The 21,220-nt window shown below is 41.4% G+C and overlaps 1 protein-coding gene across 1 annotated transcript in view; it reads right to left on the reverse strand.

The window, feature by feature from the left end:
• The window catches only part of INO80 (INO80 complex ATPase subunit), a 125,102-nt gene that overhangs the window by 92,228 nt on the left and 11,654 nt on the right, over positions 1–21,220 (reverse strand). The window contains exons 2-7 of the mRNA XM_045015832.1: positions 16,119–16,304; positions 12,923–13,089; positions 12,732–12,799; positions 9,195–9,356; positions 5,326–5,446; positions 3,813–4,027 (exon numbers count right to left, since the gene is read on the reverse strand). Coding sequence (XP_044871767.1) covers positions 3,813–4,027; positions 5,326–5,446; positions 9,195–9,356; positions 12,732–12,799; positions 12,923–13,089; positions 16,119–16,261 — 876 coding nt within the window. The 5' untranslated portion in view covers positions 16,262–16,304. The remainder of the gene's footprint in view (positions 1–3,812; positions 4,028–5,325; positions 5,447–9,194; positions 9,357–12,731; positions 12,800–12,922; positions 13,090–16,118; positions 16,305–21,220) is intronic.

Below are 21,220 nucleotides of genomic sequence, written 5' to 3' on the forward strand. Positions count from 1 at the left end.
GAAAAGTCATACTCTAGGCTGTTGCAGTCTCCTGCTGTGACTTGCCTCTGATCAGCCATCCATCCAAGTTGAGAAGACATGGATACCCTTTCTCCTTAAACATGCTGCCACTCCTGCCAGGCATTTTGTGAAAATTCTCAGTGCTGGAGAGTCCAAAGGGCTGCATCCTATACTGGTAATGGGTGGACTCTACTGTGAATATTAGGTACTTCCTGTGGGCCAGATGGACAGCCATACAGACGTATGCAAGCTCAGAGCCACGAACCAGTCCTGAGCTTGAAAAGATGCAATGATGAAGGCAAAAAGGTACCATCCTGAGCCCGAGATGGCATATGTACCTGAGTCTTCTAGGTCTAGGATAGACTGAAGACAGTCCCCCTGGCCCCCTTTCTTCTTCAGAATAAGAAAATACCAGAAAAAGAAGCCTCTTCCCCAGAAAACTGGTGGGCACCTCCTCTATGGCTCCTAGATGAAGTAACAAAAACACTTCCACTTGTAACAAGGGTCCCTAAAGAGGAATGGGAAAGGAACAAAGAATGGAACTGGATGGGGTAGTCATGGGTGATGATCTCTAGTATCTGTCTGATGTTACAGCATGAATGAAGTTAGATGTTGGAATGAAGTCAGATGGCTTCTGAATGTTATGATCTTGGGACTGGATCTGATGGGCTCTCAAAAGTTGTCAAATTTGTTGGTGTATGTTATGAAAGGGGTGCCTTACCAAGGAAAAGGAAGGCTGACGATCCATGCAGGATTAGGCTTTTTCTGGCAAGATACTCAGGCTGTCTGGAATGGTAAGACATTTTGCCTCAACTGGGGTTGAGGGCAGTACAGTTTGCAGTCTCATGCTAGGGTCTAAATCCCTAGGGAGAGCAAGATGGCTTTAAAGTCTTAATGAGCATAGAGCACTAACCATTCACTCGTTAAATAATTCCATGCCTTCAAAAGGCAGGTCCTCAGTCATGGGTTGAACTTCCTTAGGGATCCCTGCCCCCTGAAGACACGATGCTCTGTGCATTGTCACCACTGTGGCCATAGATCGGCCATGGTGTCAGAGCGTCCATTACAATCTGGAGAATGGTCTTGGCCACCAACTGGCCCTCCTTGATTATTCGTTTGAGCTCTTCCCTGTTGTTAGACAGGATCTTAGACAGGAAGAATATTACTCTATTCCACATCAAAAAGACTCATTCAGCCAGGAGGGCCTGGCAATTTGCCACTAGCAGTTTCAGGGAGGCAGAGGAGTAAGATTTCCTCTCAAATAGATTAAGCCTTTTTCAGTCCTTGCCTTTGGGGGTACTCTTGTTCAATTTTGATTTTTCCTTTATCATCAAGACTATTAAGCAGCCAGGGGTAGGATGGGCGTAAATTACACAAACCCTTTTTGAGGGACCTGGTACTGCTTCACTTTCACTTTACAGTAGCTGTTATGGCCGATGTTTGCCACAGGGCCTTAAGGGTCATGCAGTCCTTCATTTATGGGGAATGTGATCCTGGCTGGACCGGAAGGTGTCAAAATATCAAACAATTTAAGAAATTTCTCCGGTATGACAGGTGCCAATATTTCCAGAGTCTCTGATTCTCCTAAGCAGTTCTGGAATGAACTGAAGTCATCTGGGTGCCAGTATCCATGCCAAAGACACTGCTTCATTGCATGATGAAATTGAGAGGTCTTTAGATGGTGAGACAGGACACTGGTGTTCCTCTGCCCCCAGATCTGGTTCTTCCTAGTTCTTCCCATGTGTCACCAGTGGTCTGGCCAGGGATACTACAGGGTAGAGCAATCTTTTCCTTTTCCTCAAATTAGTTGGAAATCTGCTTTAAGAGGCATATGAAAGTGGTCCTCAGTAAGCCCAACAGGGCCACAGTGGAATACTGTATGGGTATGGCTGTGGCTGTCTTATCTGGTATTGAGCAATCCAATGCCACTCCTGACAAGATGGCAGCTAAGCCCAGTAGGGAAGCCCGGAAGTCGTTCAATAATGTCATGAGGATCTCAGAGAAGGTCCTCTGCTCAGCTGAGATGAGAACATATGCCCCAGTGATGAAGATGTGGAGTAAGTATCCTTTAGGGGTGACATCAAGATATACAGCGCCAAGATACCAGGCTCTGCACCAGTACTGGTAGATGCCTCGGACGGTCCTAGTTCTTCCAATGTACTTCAGACAATCCTGGTTCAGCTGTAGGTTTCGACACTGAAAGGTGCACTGCCAAAACTGGAGTGCTGCCTTAATACCAAATAGTGCTTGGTGGTTCTCTCTCCTGAGGTTTTAGTGGTCTGTCTTTGTGCAAAGTCACTGACTTCCAAGCTAGGGTCTCTGCCTTTGTGTTTGGAGCTGTTTCAGTGCTGGACTTCAGTACCAGAGGTGTCTGTAGTGCCAGTGGAGTCTCCTTCAGTGCCTATGGCAGTTCCAGGTCTTCTCTCAGTGCATCCTTCTGAGCGATGGTATCACATGTGTCTTAGATGGGGTACTGGAGGAAGCTGGCTTGTCTGATACCAAGACTCTGATGCCCATCTCTTCACGATCTGAAGGATCCACCACACATCCCATGATTTGTGAATTCTTACAGAAAATAACAGGTACACCAAGCATATGCTCGATATATGGGATTCTCCCAAACAAGAGGCACCCCTTGTACTCGTCTTGGAACAGAATTAGTCTATCGCAGGAAGGACAGGCTTGAAGCCCCCAGGTTTCAAACTTGCCATGTTGAGGGGCCCTGTAGAGGGGGGAAGGGCTTATACAGAGCGCGTCTCACCATCAGTACTCAGTAAGATGAGTCAATATTGTGCAGAGCAGTCGAAAGTCAGTTGGATCTGAAGAGTTTTTTGAAGACTTACTTGGAGCAAAGAACTAGCAGGTTGGACGCTCAACAGATTCTGTCTTGCTGCTATCGGCAGCGAGAAGGAACTGAGGGAAGGTCATAGCCATCCCATCCTTCATATGGAACACAAGGAAGCACATGGTTCATGAACGACCCCAACGGACACTGCTATTCAAAAGACTCCAATCTTGCACTTAGACACATACTTGAAGAAGCAGACAGTTCCCTCTGCACATTATGGCTAAAATTGTCCCTCTATCTCCCCAATCTCACCTGAGTTGCAGTTGCTACAAAGGTTAGATCAGTTTAGTGTGTTATTACAAAATACTAAAAAAGTATAAGTACAAAACCAGACTCCCTGACTTTTTTTTTTTTAACTATAAAGGTCTCCTTTTGGCCCTGGCCAGTTAGTTTTGTTAAGCAAGCACACTTAAATACAAGTTGTACAAGGCTTGTAAAAGACCCTTCAACCAGTGTTCTATAGAATACCACTTTAAATATTATTTCTACATTGTAAAGGTAGTGTGACTGAGTGCTCTTTGTATGACAACTCATTTTTCTTTAACTGTTGAGCAGCAGCTAAGCCAGTTCGGAAAGTAGCCTTGCTTCACATGTTCTTCATTTTCTGAACAACCCATCGATCCCTCCCTCTTCTCTCCTACACTTCTGCCGTTGTGTCCATTTTCCTCTTTTCCCACAGCCAGCCTTTTCCTTGTTTCTGTGGAATGCACCCCTTCCTCTTTGCAGTAATTGTATACCGACTTAAAATCTAATGAAAACTTAATTTAAAACAAATCAGAGAAGTTGGGAGAGCACCTCACTCATCAACACAGCAACAGATGGCGTATGGAATATTATTGTGATATCTGGTGATCCATAGAAAGATCTCAGACTGCATTCTGTTTTCCTGTGCATTCTGACTTCCTGATACCTTAACCCTTCTCTGCCTTGACATCCACCATTCAATGCCACTGGCCAACCTCACCTTTGGTAGCTCCTTTTTGACAATGCTAAGCCACACTTTCCGTCGGCGGGCATTCAATTGTTCGATGGTCAAGTGCTTCTTCTTGGACCCTGGTGGTGGTGCATCATGAGAAAACTTTGCAAAAACTTTGGTCTGGTGATGGTGGCGTCTTGGTGACTCTTCTGAGGAGAGTTCTTCATCCCTTCTCCTCTTTTTTTTCACCTTTTTCAACTTGGCTGCATGGGAACAATGGGCACAAGATCAGTTTCTTTTCCTGTCATTTGTGATCCTCCACATCAACTCGTATGTCCTCCCTTGCCCTGTTTTCCTAGCCACTTTATCTCTAACAACAAATGGGACCAGCAAAAACAGGACTGGTTCAGGAGTAGTTTTATGTTCATCCCATTCTGGGCCCACCAATTCATAACACTAGCTACCTCTTCATTACTTAGCCATTAGACAGGAAAATTATCATATTACTAGATGATGAGAGCTAGATACACCTCTCCCCAGGGAAACATGCCTATACAGTTAAAATACTTGGAAGCCGGTATGTTTTTCTGCCCTTAAGTGAAGCTCTAGTCACAGACATTTAAAAAGAACAAGACCAGCATTCAGTATAAGTCTCAAACCAAGCTGCTGGTCATTTGAAAAAGATGTCTAGTTATATTTAGTAGATACCATGTGTTCAGAGGAAACTAAAAGATACTAGGATTGGATAATTAACAAGTAAGCTGCAGAGATTCTGCAAAGCCAAGTACACTAAGTTTCTGAGAGAAAAACTGTAGCTGGAGGGATGTGCAGGAGGGTAGGGAAGGAAGGAAGGAAGTCAGGCCAAAATAACCTCCTTCAACATAGATCAGACTTTCAGTACTTGCACAAGGCAGAATCCACTTTGCATTGATAGTTCACAACCTTCTCTTCCAGTTTCCTCCCAGATTTCTAGCTGCTGACAGCTCAGTCAAGAAAGGAAACTGCATTTCCTGAAAAACATGCATCTGAGAAACTCTAACTGAGAGTTGTCAGAAGTAGATCTATTTTAATTCACCTCAGACAGCAGTTTCCTAACACATCCCTCCACTTTCCAGACTGTGGTCTCAGTCCCCATAATTCCTTGTTTAGAAGGATCATACTGATAAGTATCTGGGTATGTGGCAACTTCTTGTGCTTTTCAAACATTTGCTATATTTGCCAGAAAACTGAGTACCAGAACCACAGTATACAATGATATCTGTTGATTCCAAAACGTTATTGAGTAATAAAATAGGTTGTAGGGTATTAGCTCTAAAGTGACAGAGACAGGCATAGTCTAGTTGTCAGAGACCAAGACTAGGAGGCAGGAACTATATCAACTCTCTCTGGAGGGAGCAGATAAGCCACAGCCTGTGTCTTAGGTTCTTTCTATAAAATGTGATATTGCCGATCTACCTAACATCAGTGGTATTGAAGATTAATGTTTATTAGTAAGTGGAAATACAATATGACAAGTCTAGTCATACAAACTCTAGTTAGTAACACATGGTGGTTACCTCACCTTTTAATTTTTTTTCATCTTTGAACTTCTTTTTCTTGGGCCCTAGGAGATGGCGCTGTTGCTCATAGTAGGGATCATGTGTGGAGAGTAGCCCTGCACTGTAGTACTGGTATTGCTGCAACTGAAGCAGACAAACAGTTAAGCACATAACTGCTAACAGATATAGATGGGTGAACAAATTCAAATATTGTCCATAAACAAAAGTTTGAAAAATGTGTACTCCTCCATATTTAAAACTGAACTGGATTAAGACAGGGTGCCCAAAGTAAAGCCACTGGGCCAGATCTGGTTCCCAAAGCCCTACAACGTGAATTGCAGCCTCCTCACTAATACAGTAATATGAAAGAACTGTCTGTACAGCCTACAGATCTCAGCTTACAATGCTCCAACTAAATTCAAATAGCCATCTGCTTGGCTCAAATTAGAACACTGCATGTTAGGACCTACATCGTTATTATAGGCCACATTCCCATTTTATAGCTGAAATCCGCTCTATTTTATGCAAAGCAGGCATAGCCATCAGGCTCCCACCAAGTTGCTAATAGGGTGCTCAAAAAGCTGCACTAAATTAAAGCATAGGCACTATAAGAATATGTATAGGGCCCCACCTCCTGCAGTCACATGATTAAGTCAGAATCTCAGTTTTCATTTTTTTTAAAAAGTAATGTTTCTAACCTTCATGGTTGCAAAGTAAAGAGTGAAAATATGGCCAGTCTAGTGAATGCAGTGTTCAATGTCAAGTCTGTAGACAGGCTCCCACAGAGGGAGAAAGCCATGTACAGCACCATGCCCATCACCAGAGCAGACTAGGAACCTGCTCGTTAGGGGGGATGGGGACAACTACTGCCACATCTTGAAAGGGGTATAGGTCACCACTACCATCAAGGGAAGAGGGGGTCTTCCTGACTGTCCTGAGTGTGATGGAGAAAAGAGAGGGCCTGTGAGGTGTACCCCACTCCCCCCTCCAGCCACCAATGAAGGGGCAGGATGCTCCTGCTTCCTTTGGTGCACTCTGGGTAGTAAGGGAATCACAGCCACCACAGCATCTCTCAGCAGCCAGGGAAAGTGGAGGCCCTGTCTTTGCAGCTCCCAGCTGGCCAGAATTAGTGAGAGTCATTGCAATTGCTCCTAGTACTCAGTCTGAGTAACCAGACAATACTGCTTCTCCCTTGGATGAAGGAGGGACCTGAGGCCAACCCATCCTCAATCTCTCGAGAGAAAACAAAAGGAGGGAATGGGAAGGCTGCACTCATATGTTTGGGTGGCAGCCAGGGCAGATATTTCTACAAATGGGTGCTCCCCACTCCTCTGGACACCAACCCAGTAGAGGACTAAGTGTGTGTGGTGGAGATTTAAACAGTGCCACTCCATCTTAGATCTATTGGGGTAGCAATAGCGGGAGCCTAACACAGAGTCCTATGCTGAGGTGGCATGAAGGGACCACATACACAGAATCCTCTGCCAGAATAGGTGGGGGACAATTCCTCTCTCCTCTGAGACAGACTCCAGCCTGCTTGAAGACAGGTGTTTACTTGTTAACATCATACAATTACTATAATTGACAGATGAGAGGTGGGGGAAAAAACAAAAGTTCTATTTTTCCAGTTTGTATACTTTGTGCATTAGATAGCAATTTGTATGAAGTCATTTCTACCTAGTCAATCAATGTCCTTAGTTGTTTGTGTGGGCATTTCACACAGCAATTTGAGAAAAACATTTTCAAAAAAATAGGGAAACACAACTGCTGTACCATAAATGCTGCCTGAGGAACCATAAGGCAGATGTAGTACCTGAAATTATTTTTCATTAATTTTTTTAAATTGAAGTGGATAGCATCCCTTTAAGCATGAAGAGGGTACAGCATATGGTTTTTAATAGTCTAATCCAGAAATTACATCATTTCAATGACTCTACAGACAACAACACAAGTAGAGTGTCCATGGAAAAGGAAAAGACTATTTAAAGCAATTATTCCAAGTACAACTACCTAAGATACAGGTCATCAAACAAAAAAATATATATAGTTGACAAAACATTTTCAGTAGTCAAAAATCAGCACTTCTGAAGTACCAGTCACCATAATAACTAAGTAATGTATATATATTTCAGATAACAGGGAAATCTCTGTCCTGCTCTCTAGTTTAGTTGACTTTTTACTTCTGAACATGCTGTCAGTTTCATCTTCTGATCCAGTTAACCAGGAAGCTTTTGGAGAAGTAGCGAGACTTCCGGCACAAAAATAAATTTGTAACAAAACTCTTTTGTGTGCATGTTCTCTCTTCCGCCTTGGGACAAACTACTGAATATTGTGGGTGTTTCAGCTGAATGGTACCTCGAACTACAGTCTGAAAACAACAACTAGTGTAATCAGCCTCCATTTTTTTTTAAAAAGGCCTAACAATGGTGTTCTATACTGCACTTCCAAGAATATGAATGCATGTAGAGTTAAATTGGGGCCTCTTCCCAAAATTTAATATATGATTTGTAAAAAGGTGGCTTGCTCCTTAAAGGCAAGAGGCTTGAGGCCAACCAACCCTAGTTACTAAGCAGGGATCATCTGATTTCCCTATAAAAGGCAGCATGAAGCTGAAGGACGGATGCTCAGGGAGGAGGGGCTGTTCCCAGCAAAAGGCTGCTGTAGAAGAACTTCGTGCAAATAAAATCAGACTCTAAGATCCGCTGCTGTCATTAGACTTATGAAAGTCTGTGTGGAGTATATTTAAGAAGCTCCTTGAAGTGGAGGAAACTGAGCTGAGGGGCTGCTTGCCAGGCTCCCCTGAGGCCACAAGGGGGCGCCAGGAGGAGGCCACTCACTGACAAGACTGTACTGGATGAACAGGGACAGAAAACTGGACATAGGCAATGAGAAGCGTGGGAAAATCATCTATTTCTCCACCTATGTGGTGGAACTGACGAGGAAATTGAAGTGAGGGCGCCAATTTTCATTTCAGACTCTGGCCCAGCACTATGGTTTGTCAGTATGTAATGTGGAATACAGGGAGTGTTCTCCCCCCCCCACCCCCCACTTTCTACTGCAATTCAAATAGAAAGCAAAACAGTTTGGGCAACATTCCTAAAATGTAAGAAGGGAAGGAATGTTGGAGTCAGAAGGGTCCATAACAGTTGGAGAGATCTAAGAGTGCAGTGACAGCAGCAGGATCCCCTCTTCTCCCAAAAGGGGGAGAGAAAGAAGGACAGTTAGTGAGGGAAAGTTATAGGGATTTGTAAGTGTGTGAGAAGTGTCTGGAATGTGAGAAGGAAAGTGAAGAAAGGAAAAAAAGACTGAGAAAAATGAAAAGTCAACAAAACCAGAGAGAACGCAAGGGGGAAGGGGGGCGACAGAAACCTCTGCTGAAAAAAGTAGAGCGCTCATGACTATTCTCTCACTGCAGAGAGGCTGTGTGTGGGCTATGAATTGCTGCCTGCAGTTTAAAAATACCATTTCAACCTTAACTGCAGCAGCTAGCTATACCAAAATGTATCCCATAACACCTCACTTCTCACACTTGCTGAGTAAATTCTAGTCTCAGGATAGTAGTTAGCTCTGGTGAGGAGGGACGTGGGTTTGGGGTAAGGAGAGATACCACCAGTGCATTGGTGTTTGTGTAATGTTGGGGGATTCTCAGAATAGGGGATTCTAGAATGTAAGGTCAGCAGCTTGCCCATTGGTCTGTAACTAAATTACACTTGTTTGGACCAAGTTTTAGGTTATCCTGGGGTGCTGCACAATAGGATGTTTTCCTAGTCTGCCAGAGACTACACTCAGTTCTGTAAGCAAGTTTAAGATCAATTAAAATATTGTACCATTTTTAAAAAACAGGGGAAAAAATCAAAAAGTCAAAAATTCGTGAGAAGTGTGTCACATTTACCTCTTTGTCCTTGCTGTATTTACTTTGATGCAGTTTCTTATATTTGTGCAATCGCAGCATATTATGAAGCTCTTCCCGGCTAAGAGAAAACTCCTCCTCCTCCTCTCCATCCTCATCACTTGGTGAATCCGTGTCACTGGAGTCGTCACTCAGGAGGATGCTCTGGCAAGAGTGAAAGCATCTCTAGTTTAACAGCAGCACACCTCACAGTGAATTTTTTACTTAGGCAGAATTCCAGCAGTTTTTTGCCCAATTAAGTACTGCAGAACTGATCCAACTGCAGTAATTACCATTCATACAGTGCTTCCTATTTGAAATCACCAAAAAGCATTTCCATGCAAAACACAAATAGTTTGGAATGCCTCATATGCAGCCAAAGCAGCAATTTTCTACACCATTCCCTTTAGTTATACCACTGATTCTAATTCCTTTTCCTGTATTTGATTTCAAAGGGACACTTGATTAAACTGAAGGGGCAGTAAATGGCAAGCATTTTTTCTTTCAAGTGTTCAGGTTAACCTGCATATCTTAGTGCTGCAACAGATCAGAAATACCATAGCTGGATTCACAAAATTATATAGTAAATTTATTACTGTAACAAAGTTAAAAATTCTATATGAAATTTAACCTCATGATTCTGGACATGAGAGGAGCAATGATGGAATCACACACACACACTCTCTCTCTCTCTCTCACACTCACTCAAAAGATACTGGCAACTACCAAAAGCAAGATATCAAATTTGATGAACCTGTGGCCTAAGCCACTATGATAATTTTTCAGGAGAGCATTCCTCAAAGGCCAAGCACCATACACTAAGGGAAACATTCTCTCTCTTTATACAAAGCCAGAAGAGCCTTTGAGGCCATGCACAGTGAGGTAGAAGTTATGTCAAGTCCTAAAACTACTTTACCTTCACGGCGACCAGCTCCAGAATAAAGGAGCATAAAGCCACCATTCCCTCCCACTCTCCTTTCCCATTCAGACCTGGAGCAATAATGAACTGGGCCTCAAATGTCCATTTCATTTATTTGACCACAGCTCATTGTAATTTGGACATGGTGGTAGACATATTTCATGTTTTTGAACACAAACCTCTCATTTAAATAAACCAAAAATACTATCATTCACTGAGTGTCATCAGTTCAGTCACTATTTCAGAATATAGAGGAGACTAAGACCCTGATCCAAGAAGCCCATAACTACATTCTGGTCTATATAGGTTTTCATACCATACATTACCATAGCATCAGAGAGCCTTCCAGTAGTGTATTAAGCAATGTGACTAACATCTGTCATATGTGGTCATTCTCTCACTCGCCCTCTCCCCCAGGACAGAACTGAGTGTAGAACATACCATTTTGTTTTGGTAGGGTTTGTTGGGTTTGGTTTTTGTTTTTGTTTTTAATCTAAATAAAAGCTGACCTTCCCCTTAATAATACAGAAACTAACACCAAAGCTTTCTGAAAAGTAGTTAGATTTTACACTGAGCTAATGAAGAGGGTGCAGTGAACAAAAGAGAAGAGACCAAGAAAGTGCAAGAGCTACTCCGGGGGGCATTCTGTGCCAAAAAATTAAAAATTCTACAAAACTCTGCACATTTTATTTGTTAAAATAACACCACATAATCATGCCAGTTTCAATTATTTCAGCAATTTATTTCAAAATACCTGTCAGCAAATATGTCTGTGACAATACAGACACACAAAAATTCTCCCAGGAGTAGAGTTTTAAAGAAACCACTATGACAATTTGGTTCCTGTTTCTCTGCCCCCATCCCCCGCTAGAGCCTAGCCACCAGTAGGGGCGAAGGGGTGGGGCAGACAGCCACAACCCCTCCCCCCCCAGAACCCATCTGCAGGGCCACCCCTAGCCAATACACCCAAACCCCCTCCTCCCCAGAGCCCAACCATGCCCCCCCCAGCCCAGATACCCCCATGCGCGCGCGCACACGCACACACACCCCTCCCCAGCCCATGGATGCAGAGGGAGAAACAGCCTGATGCTCAGTCCCAGACTTGTAAGGAGTTTCCTGCACACTGCCTTCTCCTTCCCTCAGGGCATGCCAGGACCCCTCTAGCTTCCTTTCCCTCCCCCCAGCAGTGTCTTCTATGTGCAAGCTGGGCTCTGCTGAGTCCAGTGACCCCTTAGTGGCAACTAGCAGCACGGCAGCCCATTTCTATGGGGGAAAGGGAATTTTTCACGCACGTTAGTTTCTGCAAAATTCTGCATTGCGCAGTGGTGCAGAATTCCCCCAGGAGTAAAGAGCAAACTAAAATTTTTCATATCACCTTTCCTCTTTTCACAGCTCCACAAAACATCCTCACACCCCTTAACAGTTACACCACTTCACAATACTATGTTCTGTCCCGAGTTAAGAGGGCATTGCATTTTCTTCCTAAAACTGCTCTGCAGTACAATAATCCTAATTTTAGGCTGCGTCCAGTCAGCCCTCGGTGCAGCTGAAGAGCAAGGGTTGCAAAAGTGGCTTTAAAATACCTTGATATTCCCCCAATCCTGAGCTGAGAGCATACCAGTCTGGTCCCCGATATGACTTACGCCAGCCTTTAGACTGCTCTAATTTGTGACAGCTGCCAATGGCCCTAGGGGTTATTCTGGTAGCCAGGAGTTGCTGAGGCATATAGGAGCCCTGGCCTTGCTCTAGTTCCTACAGCCACAAATCCCACGCTAGTGACCAGGAGTGGGCTGGTGTATAACTGTTATATGGCTCAATGCCATGCGAAGATTTGACTGGATGGAGAGAAGGGGAGTTGTCATGTGGCTGCAACTGCCAGTTTTAGTGCATCACCAGAGCAGTGTCAAGCAATCCTAATGAATAAGGAACACCAGGAACCAGACTTTCAATAACCCATTATTTAGTTTTTACAAGAAAGGGGTGAAATGAAATGAGAAGCTTATAGTCAGAGGAAATGTTTAGTGCACTACATTTGATTGGCTGTTTGTGAGGGAAGGGAAAGGAAGCGGGTTGGAGCAGTCTCTTCACCTCGACTTCACTCCAACCTGCCCCTTTTATTCTCTTCTCCCCTGCCACCTTCACCGCTCCATTTCTTTCTTCTTTACATCTAGCTTTTCTCTCTTAAGTAAACCCACCAAAAAAAAAGAAAGAAGTGGAACTAACATGACATTGGCTGCCATCACTTTGTTCACTCTGCTTATTCACTCCCTTTCCGCTCACCATGTCTATTTAGACCATAAACTCGAAGGCACGGAATGTCTCCTACTCCATGTTTGTACAGCACCTAGCACAATGGCCCCTCATTCTTGGTTGGCCCTTAGCCACAATAAACATGATTAATAATACACAAGTTAATAAATGGATGTGCCACACTTTCATCAGTGTTTACTAGCAGGTTCAAGTTTTATTTTTTTTTTTAAAAAAGCATTCAGTGTTCATAAGCACACTAGGGAGTACCACCACACAACTACTTTTGTTTCCCCAGTCCAGGTAGAACATCCCTAGAGACTACACCACAATAGTTATTGATCACAGCTCCCCTTCACCTCCAGTACTCTTACCTTCAGCCACTTTCTGCTTTTCTTCAGTTTGGAAAAGTTATACAAACTCCCTTTTTCTGACTTTGGCTCTGTTTAAAGAGGACATTTTATTATGAAGCAAGTGAATTTAAAGGAAAAAACAAACCTATAAATATAAACAAAGAAGCCACCTTACCCATAGCAAGCAGGAATTCAGTCTGATGCACACTCACCTGGCTGCAGTATTCCATTGAGGGAATGTGTGTTTAATATCCCAGAATTTCCTGCTCCAGAAGATTCCCCAAGCAATGAATTTGGGGGCTCTTCCTTAACTTGCATCAGGGAATCCCCAGACTGTGGCAGCAAAGGATTGTCATCCAATCCATCCTCGCTTTCATCACTGCAATAGGACACACAAAAATATGATCACAGCAGGAGAGGAAAACACTCATAACTAGGGGCAAGGACACCCATAAAAGACATTATAGAAAATGCAATTTTCCTGTGTGGCACTTGTACTGGAGATTAGGAATTAGGGATTGGAAAGGTCTCAAATTGTCTGCAACAATTATAAAATTTGAAGCACTGCTTAATGTTAACTTCTTACATAAATTTGCCAACTGCTCTCTAATTTGATAGTATCATAAAACTTTTAATAAAATGGTGTAGTGATTTAAAAATATAAATGCAAAAGCAAATGAAGTCATAATTTTGCCTTATTATTCCAGGGAGAAGGATCTTGGGAAATAGGAAAATTAGTCTAGAGCAACATTACATGGAAAATTTTGGAAGAGGAGGTGATAGAAGAAAGTCAGGTAATTGATGTAGGATGGCCCTCTATTTCAAAGACCATTTAAGCAATATTGTATAGTGGAGTCTGATATCTTTTATGGAATCTGTATTAAAGGGCATTACAAGTCACTACTCTTTACCTGCTGTATTATATAGACAAATGTGTTCGGCTCTTTGCTGGAAATGTATGGTCCTCAAGCACTGTATTGTTCTCAGCCACATATGCAATTAACTGATAAACCAAGACAGTGCACATATTGTCCTATGCTACAAAATCACACTGAAATGAGGTCTTGTAACCCACCTGAGAATTGGAGATAATCTAACATGATAAATGCAGTGGGTCATCATACCAAAAACATAGAATGGTTCTCAGGCTCATATTCAATGACATTGCCCAGACATAACAGAATAAAGGAAGGGTGGAAAGGATCATATGTTGGTATTTACACCGAAAACTTTGTTAACATAATGTTGAGTTAAGGTTGAGGTGCTCAGTGCTGCTCTATGCGCCTCATGCCCTTCTAGAGCAGAACTCAGTTCCCAGAACATACATGTTAGAAAACAAGCAATGCAGAATTAAGAGGACACTTACTACACACCTTCTGCTCTGCCCACTTTGATCCCTGTCCTAGATCATCAGGAAGATCATAGTAGCCTTTTCCAACCAGCTGCAAGTATTCCCTGGATCAAGAGGCCTGCACAGAGCACAACGAGGCTCCACTGGCTGTATGAGTGGGAGTGCTGACTTGGAGTTGTGCAGTGTACAAAGTGACAGGGTTGGTTATGGAGGAGTAAGGTACTGTTATAGTCCTAAATCTTAGTGTTAGTGCTTCAAAGGCAAAGTTCAAGTTCAGATCAGCTCCACTCAGCCTAAGCCACCAAATGAGCGGGTCACTCATTCAGCTTCTGACTCACTGAGCATTTCCTTGGGGAGCATGAACTGAGTAAGAACCTGAGCCTTGAGATAAGCCTGGGCACAGGTTCCTTTGTCTCAGCTCCTTACCCACATCTCAGAACTTATGTAGCTGTGTCATGCATAGAACATGTCCATTCTCAATTCCCCATGTTTCTCAATGCTGTGTACTTGTAGCATGACCATTCTCAATTACCCACCCAGTTTTGCTGATGTGTGCATGATTCTAGAACACTCTGAAAATTAAAAGCAGGTAACTGGGGGGAAGGACTTCATCTTGGGAACTCCTTGACCAGATAACCCCAAATTTGCCATATCTACTATCCTGTGGCATAACTATTCTCAAGGCAATCTGCCTAGACATGCATTTAGAACACACTGAAAAGTAAAAGCAAGCCTTGTTAAGGGCTGTATCTTAGGAAACTCTTGACCCAGTGACTCCAAATTTACACCACAAACTGCAATCCACGTCCTCTACTGGCATACTAAATCTTAAACCAATCTGGATGTCCCTGTAAATTATACAACCCTTTGAAAAATCAACTTGAAATTGATGCGTTTTGGTTCTATCCTTCTTCCATCCCAGATCTGACTACCAACAGTTGTGAACCCCTTTGCAGAACCAGAAAAAGTCTAAACTTTTGAAATAGTGTCATATAGATGATTCTCTGTGGCACACACTAGCTGAAATAATGAGAAATCCACTGATATCAGTTTCATGTGGATCCTTCCTATATTTCCCCCCCAGCTCTGAAGGGGGGGGGGGGGAAGATTCAGAACAAATTTTTTTTTTAAAGTGGGTCATTTCAAAAGGGAGTATGTAACTTGACCCACTGGAGCAAATAACCCCAGATTTGCACCATTAATTCTACCCCTGCCCTGATGTTTCCTGGCAGTTTTCAAGGCAATCTGCCTATATATACATATGCATTTTAGAGCACTCTGAAAAATGAGCTCTTGAACAGAAAGCTCTGCTCACCTTTAGCTATGGCATTGCTACTGCTCTTCGGTAATACAAAAGAAGAAAATAAAAGCACTAAATGGTGGTAAAAAAAAGTCTACTCCTTTTTACATTTTCCTATGGGTAACTAATTTTCTGACAGCCCCCCCACCCCCCAAAACCCCCCCTCTTATTTCACATCAATTTCCATATCCAAAATTCATATAGAAAATGAAATTTGTTTGAATGAAACATTTTACCAAGGATGCTAATGGACACCTTACTAAAGTCATGTTTGACTTGTACATGTAATAATACTTTACGCTTACATAGCATTTCTCTTTGGAAGATCTCAACATGTTTTACAAAGATGATACTGGTAGGTTGGTTTGTTTTTTTAAGAGAAGATTTTTGTTTCTTAGTAGTTATATTTGTCTCCTACCACACAATTCTGTGTCTGACAACAGCACGGAGATGTTACAAATGATTAAGGGCCAATTCCCTGAAAACTAATTTAAGATTTAATAAACTAAGCCTACTTTTTAGTAAAAGCTGACAAAAAGAATTCTTGACCATTATACGGTATCTGGGCTAACAATGAGCCAAGTAACCAACCAATGTTAGGTAAAAAGACCAGAGAACAAAAATCCTTGAAAAAGCAGGATTTATACTTTGTACAAATGGTTACTAACCCCTTAATATGGGGGCTGCCTGGAAACAATACTATACAATGTCTCTTTTCTGGGTATTACCAACCTAAAACAGGATAGGTTTTTGGTACCTGGATATACTCCTGTTGAAGATGGTGGATGTCTGTCGTAGAAACTGATCCAATCGCAGAGCTCTCTCCAGACATTGCAGATAGAGGGGCTTCGCCAGCTCTGTGCAGCTGCCATCGTCCCTGGCACCCAGCTCCGAGGCCATAGAACAAATCTGTCCTCATGCACAGATGCCTCCAAACACACAGCTGGGTGAGAACAAAATGCACCCATTACTATTACCTCACTTACCAGGGACCGCAGAGACGGAATTAAGTGCACTGGCAGAATGTATTGCATATTATTTTATAGAACCCCAAAAGATGCTAAACACTTCATAGAAGACAGAGAAAAACAGGGTTCCTGATCAAAAGAGCTTACAATCTAGAGATTTCTGAAGTAACCAAAAGACTAGCCAGAGAACAATGGAAAGTTGGAATGACTGGGATGTGAAACATGTTTCCCAAAAACATTCCATGAAATAAAATTGACAAAACTGTCTGGGAACAAAAAACTCTTAAGCAGTAAGAAAAAAAATAAAATAATAATAATAATAATAAACAATAAAGTTGTTGTGCTTTTCTGTAGTGCACCTTCATCCTGTTAAAAACAGGCCTAACTGCTGGCACCTAGATATTAAGAAACACAAAGGGTTGACTTTTATTAAGAATTGGGTTCTGGAGATACTAACGGGGTGTGGCGTCAGGAAAGCCCATTCCCAACGATAGTTTTATTGTGGACTCCGCCACCATGTGTGGTCTTGGACAAGTCACTTCACCACTCTGCCTCAGTCTGCATCATAAAATGGGAACAGTAATACATACCTACCTCATAAAATTGTTATGGGGATTCATTAATGTTTCTACAGCACTTTAAATATGGCAATAATTTTAATAAGAGATTATTTCAAGCACACTGGTCAACCAATTGCCTGAAATAAGAGTTTCAAAACAAGCCAGCAGTTATGCTATTCTAGTGTTGCTATATCATTGATCACTTTTGTCCCCAGCTCATAAAACTTCTGTTCCTCTCTTTGGCTAGCTGACAAGCACCTTATTTCAATATATGGTCACTAGAAATAGGAATACAAAATTCTGGGCATGTTAAATTACACAACTTTGTATACGTATATAAGATGCAAAATCTGTTAATGCAATACTAATGCTGCATAGTTTAAAAAAATATATCAGGAAATGCACAAACTAGAATCTCCACAGCAATGTTAACTTGGCCAAATAAGTTCTCTATATTTTCCTATAGGTATTTATGGTCTATTTTCAGAGAGAGTGAGCAATGGCCTGATCTAGTACAACAATACCTTATATCAAATAACAGAGGTAGGAACACAGGAAGTACAAAGAATCCAACAGATGAAAGTAAGAATCATGTACTGAAACATTCACCGTTATTAAAGGAAACAAGCTGATCTTTGAATGAAATGGGCAGCCACATATATCATATGAACTGCATACCTGTAACCCAGAGATTAAAAAAAGTTAGAGAATCCTTTTTTCAGTTGAATCTTATATAAGGTGTTCTGGAAGAGAAAGGAGTGACAAAAACCAACATAGGAGAAGAACTTTTTGAGTGGACCCGCTTAAGTTCACAGTTGAAGCTACAATGTATTTTTTCCTCATGCATCTCATAACTTTTTCCTCATGCATATCATAACTATTACTTTTATAGTGCCACAAGGTGTGCTTGATATTTGGTTTACAAACATACTACAAATTCTTGCCCAAAAGAGCTTACACTCTAAAATTAAACTGTTGCGCCTTTTGCTATACTTAGTATCAACTATTGCCTATGTGTTTTTTTGCTTATGTGTTTTTAAAAAATCATCCAAATTCCTTTCTTACCCAGTCCATTTAGTAACGTTACTGAAAGCTCCTGGGTTGTCTAACACTAATCCAAATAACCTTTTTGCTTCAAACTGTTCATCATCTATCTTCAGGATTTTAAGTTCTCCAAAAAAGCCTGAAATATTTATGTTGTTGATGTTATTCAAGGTAAATAAATGTTTAGCAGACTTTGAGAATGTCTCTACTACAACCTTATCAATTGTTCTTTTGTTTTCTTCTGTTACAAATACAGGCATAATGGTCAGGACAGTAATAAGAAAGCTTATTTTTGAACACATATGATTGGTTTTATTTCCAAATTCAAAAAAAGTTACTGTGCATATGAGAGCTACTTATGCCCTATGTGTAGGGCCCTACCAATTTCATGGCAGTGAAAAAACGAGTCACAGACTGTGAAATAAGCCCTTCCCTGTGAAATCTGATCTCCCTCTTGCTGCTGGTCTGGTGAGGGACAGGACTTGTCTTTCCATGTAGGGCAGCTCTCCCAGGGAGATCAAACCCACCTCAGAGTGCTGTCCCCTGCTGCAGGAAGCTCTAGCCCCAGAGGTTCCTGCAGCTGGAGGAGACTTGTGGAGATGGATCCAATATTCCCCAGCTGCTGGGGGTGCCCCAGCTCCTAGCTACAAGTCCCTACTGGGCTGGGGAGGGACAAGACTTGTCCTTCCCTTACATGGCAGCTCAGGGGAGGAAGGAAGTAGATCAGACCCACTTCCGGGTACCTTTTAGGTAGAGATCCCCAGTTACAACACTGAAATTTCAGGTGTAAACAGCGGAAAACGTGAAATTGATCAACTTTAAAACCCTCTGGCCATGAAATTGATAAAAATGGATCATTAATTTGGTAGGGCCCTACCTATGTGATAATGATGTTCAGTTGCAAATAAATTTGTTCAGTTTGAGATTTTGTTTCTTGGGAAGCACCATAAATCAGCTGTTGAAGAGTTTTATAGTTTCTTTGCCAAGATCAATTGCCTTCTAAATAATTCTTCTGGTTTGTGTCATATGTGTAATAACAATTTCTCAAAAGGTATTCCTGAATGCCACAAAACTTGAAAGGAGATTTCCCCCTTGGTTATTTATATCAAAATATTGCTACATTTTTTCAATGACTGAAGTGAACAAATGTGTTCTATTTTTAGCTTGTGCTTTTAATCAAGGGTCTGGGTCTTCAGGTACATCATCTGAAATGAGTACTGTATCCATTTTTGGCCTTGATTCTGCAAGGACTTAGCAAAGATTTGTAGATTTTAAGGCCAGAAAGGATTTCTGAGATTACATAGTCTGACCTCCTGCATAACACAAGCCATAAGACTTCCCTGACCTGAATTCTACTTCAAGTTCAATGGGTGTGGTTGAACTAGAGCATATCTTTTAGAAAACTATGCAGTCTTGATTTAAAAATTTCCAGAGATGGAGAATCCTCCACAATGCTTGGTAAATTGTTCCAACAGTTAATTACCACTACTATTAAAAAATTGCATCTGATTTCTAATCTGAATTTGTTTGCCTTCAACTTCCAGACACTGACTCCTGTTACACCTTTGTCTGATAAACTGAAGATCCCTCTATTATCAAATTTCTGTTCTCCAGGTAAGTAGTTATAAACTGATCAAATCATCCTTTAACCATCTTTGATAAATTAAATAGACTGATCTCCCTAAATCTCACACTATAAAAGCATGTTTTCTAATCCTTTAATCAATCTTGTGGATCTTCTCTGAACCCTCTGCAATTTATCAACATCCTTCTTGAATTTGAGACACTAGAACTGGACAAAGTAACCCAGTAGCAGTTCCACCGGTGCCAAATACAGAGGTAATATAACCTCCTTACTCTTTGATATTCAACATTTTCACATCCAAGGATCACATTCACACTGGGAGCTCATGTTCAGCTGATTATCCACCATGACCACTAAGTCTTTTTCAGAGTCACTCCTTCCAAGGACAGAGCCCCATCCCTCAAGTATGGCCTACATATATGGAAATTATGAATATGACCTTACATTTGGCCATACAGAAACATCTTTGCTTGAGGCCGGCTTACCAGCCGATCCAGATTGTTCTGTATCAGTGACCTGTCCTCTTCATTATTTACCACTCCCCCAATCTTTTTGTCATCGTCAAATTTAAGCAGTAATGATTTCATGTTTTATTCTAGATCGCTGATAAAAGTCTTAAATAGAGGAGGGACAAGAACTGATCTCTGTAGGACTTGGCTAGAAAGACACCCACTCAATGATTCACTATTTACAATTACATTTTGAAAAATTGACAATATTTAATCCACTTAGTGTGTGCCATACTGATTTTGTATAGTTATAGTTTTGTAATCAAAATGTTGTGTGGTACCAAATTAAATGACTTACAGAAGTCTAAATATATTCCATCAACACTATTACCTTTATCAACCTAAATTGTAATTTCATTATCTTGTCTCTCCTACCAACAGAAATCGGTCCAATAAAAGATACTAACCTCACCCACCATGTCTCTTGAAGATATCAAGTTAGTTTGACAAGGTCTATTTTCCATAAACCCATACTGACTGTCATTAATTAACCTCCTTTAATTCTTTATTAAATCTAGCCCTGTATCTGCAATTCCATTACTTTACCAAGGATCAATGACAGGCCTATAATTATCCAGATCATCCTGTTTACTCTTTCCAAATATTGGTACATTAGTTGTTTTTTTTTTCCCAGTCCTCTGGAACTTCTCCAGTGTTCATATACTTATTAAATTAATTAACGGTCTAAAGAGCACCTCAGCCAGCTGTTTTAAAACTCCTGGATGCAAGTTCCCCAGACCTGATGATTTTAAAATGTCTAACTTGAACAGGTATTGTTTAATATCCCCCATACTTACCATTGCAGTGGGAAGTATATCATCATCATCAGGATATGAATACATCATCCAACTTTTTCCCAAATACAGAGAATAACTAAGATCATGCATACTTTTAGCAGGATCAGAGTCTCAGAAGCTAAATATTTTGAGGCTTTTTCTGCCTTTATGAAAATCCAACTTATTCCAGATGAGGAATCATGAACTCTGGAAAGTAGATTCTTTACTTTTTGGGTTTAGCAGCCACCAGACATCAACTACATTTTTTCCCATAAGGACAGAATTGAAGGTTTTAGATTTTTTGCTAATCTGTAAATTGGGAGAATTTCATCTAACCCAAACTTTAAACATAGCACTAAAGTCTCCTCCATAAATGATTTATGTGTGTGCTGGGAACAATTAGTAAATAAATCAGAC

This window comes from Mauremys mutica, chromosome 4, assembly GCF_020497125.1.
Source record: "Mauremys mutica isolate MM-2020 ecotype Southern chromosome 4, ASM2049712v1, whole genome shotgun sequence".
Taxonomy (NCBI): domain Eukaryota; kingdom Metazoa; phylum Chordata; order Testudines; family Geoemydidae; genus Mauremys; species Mauremys mutica.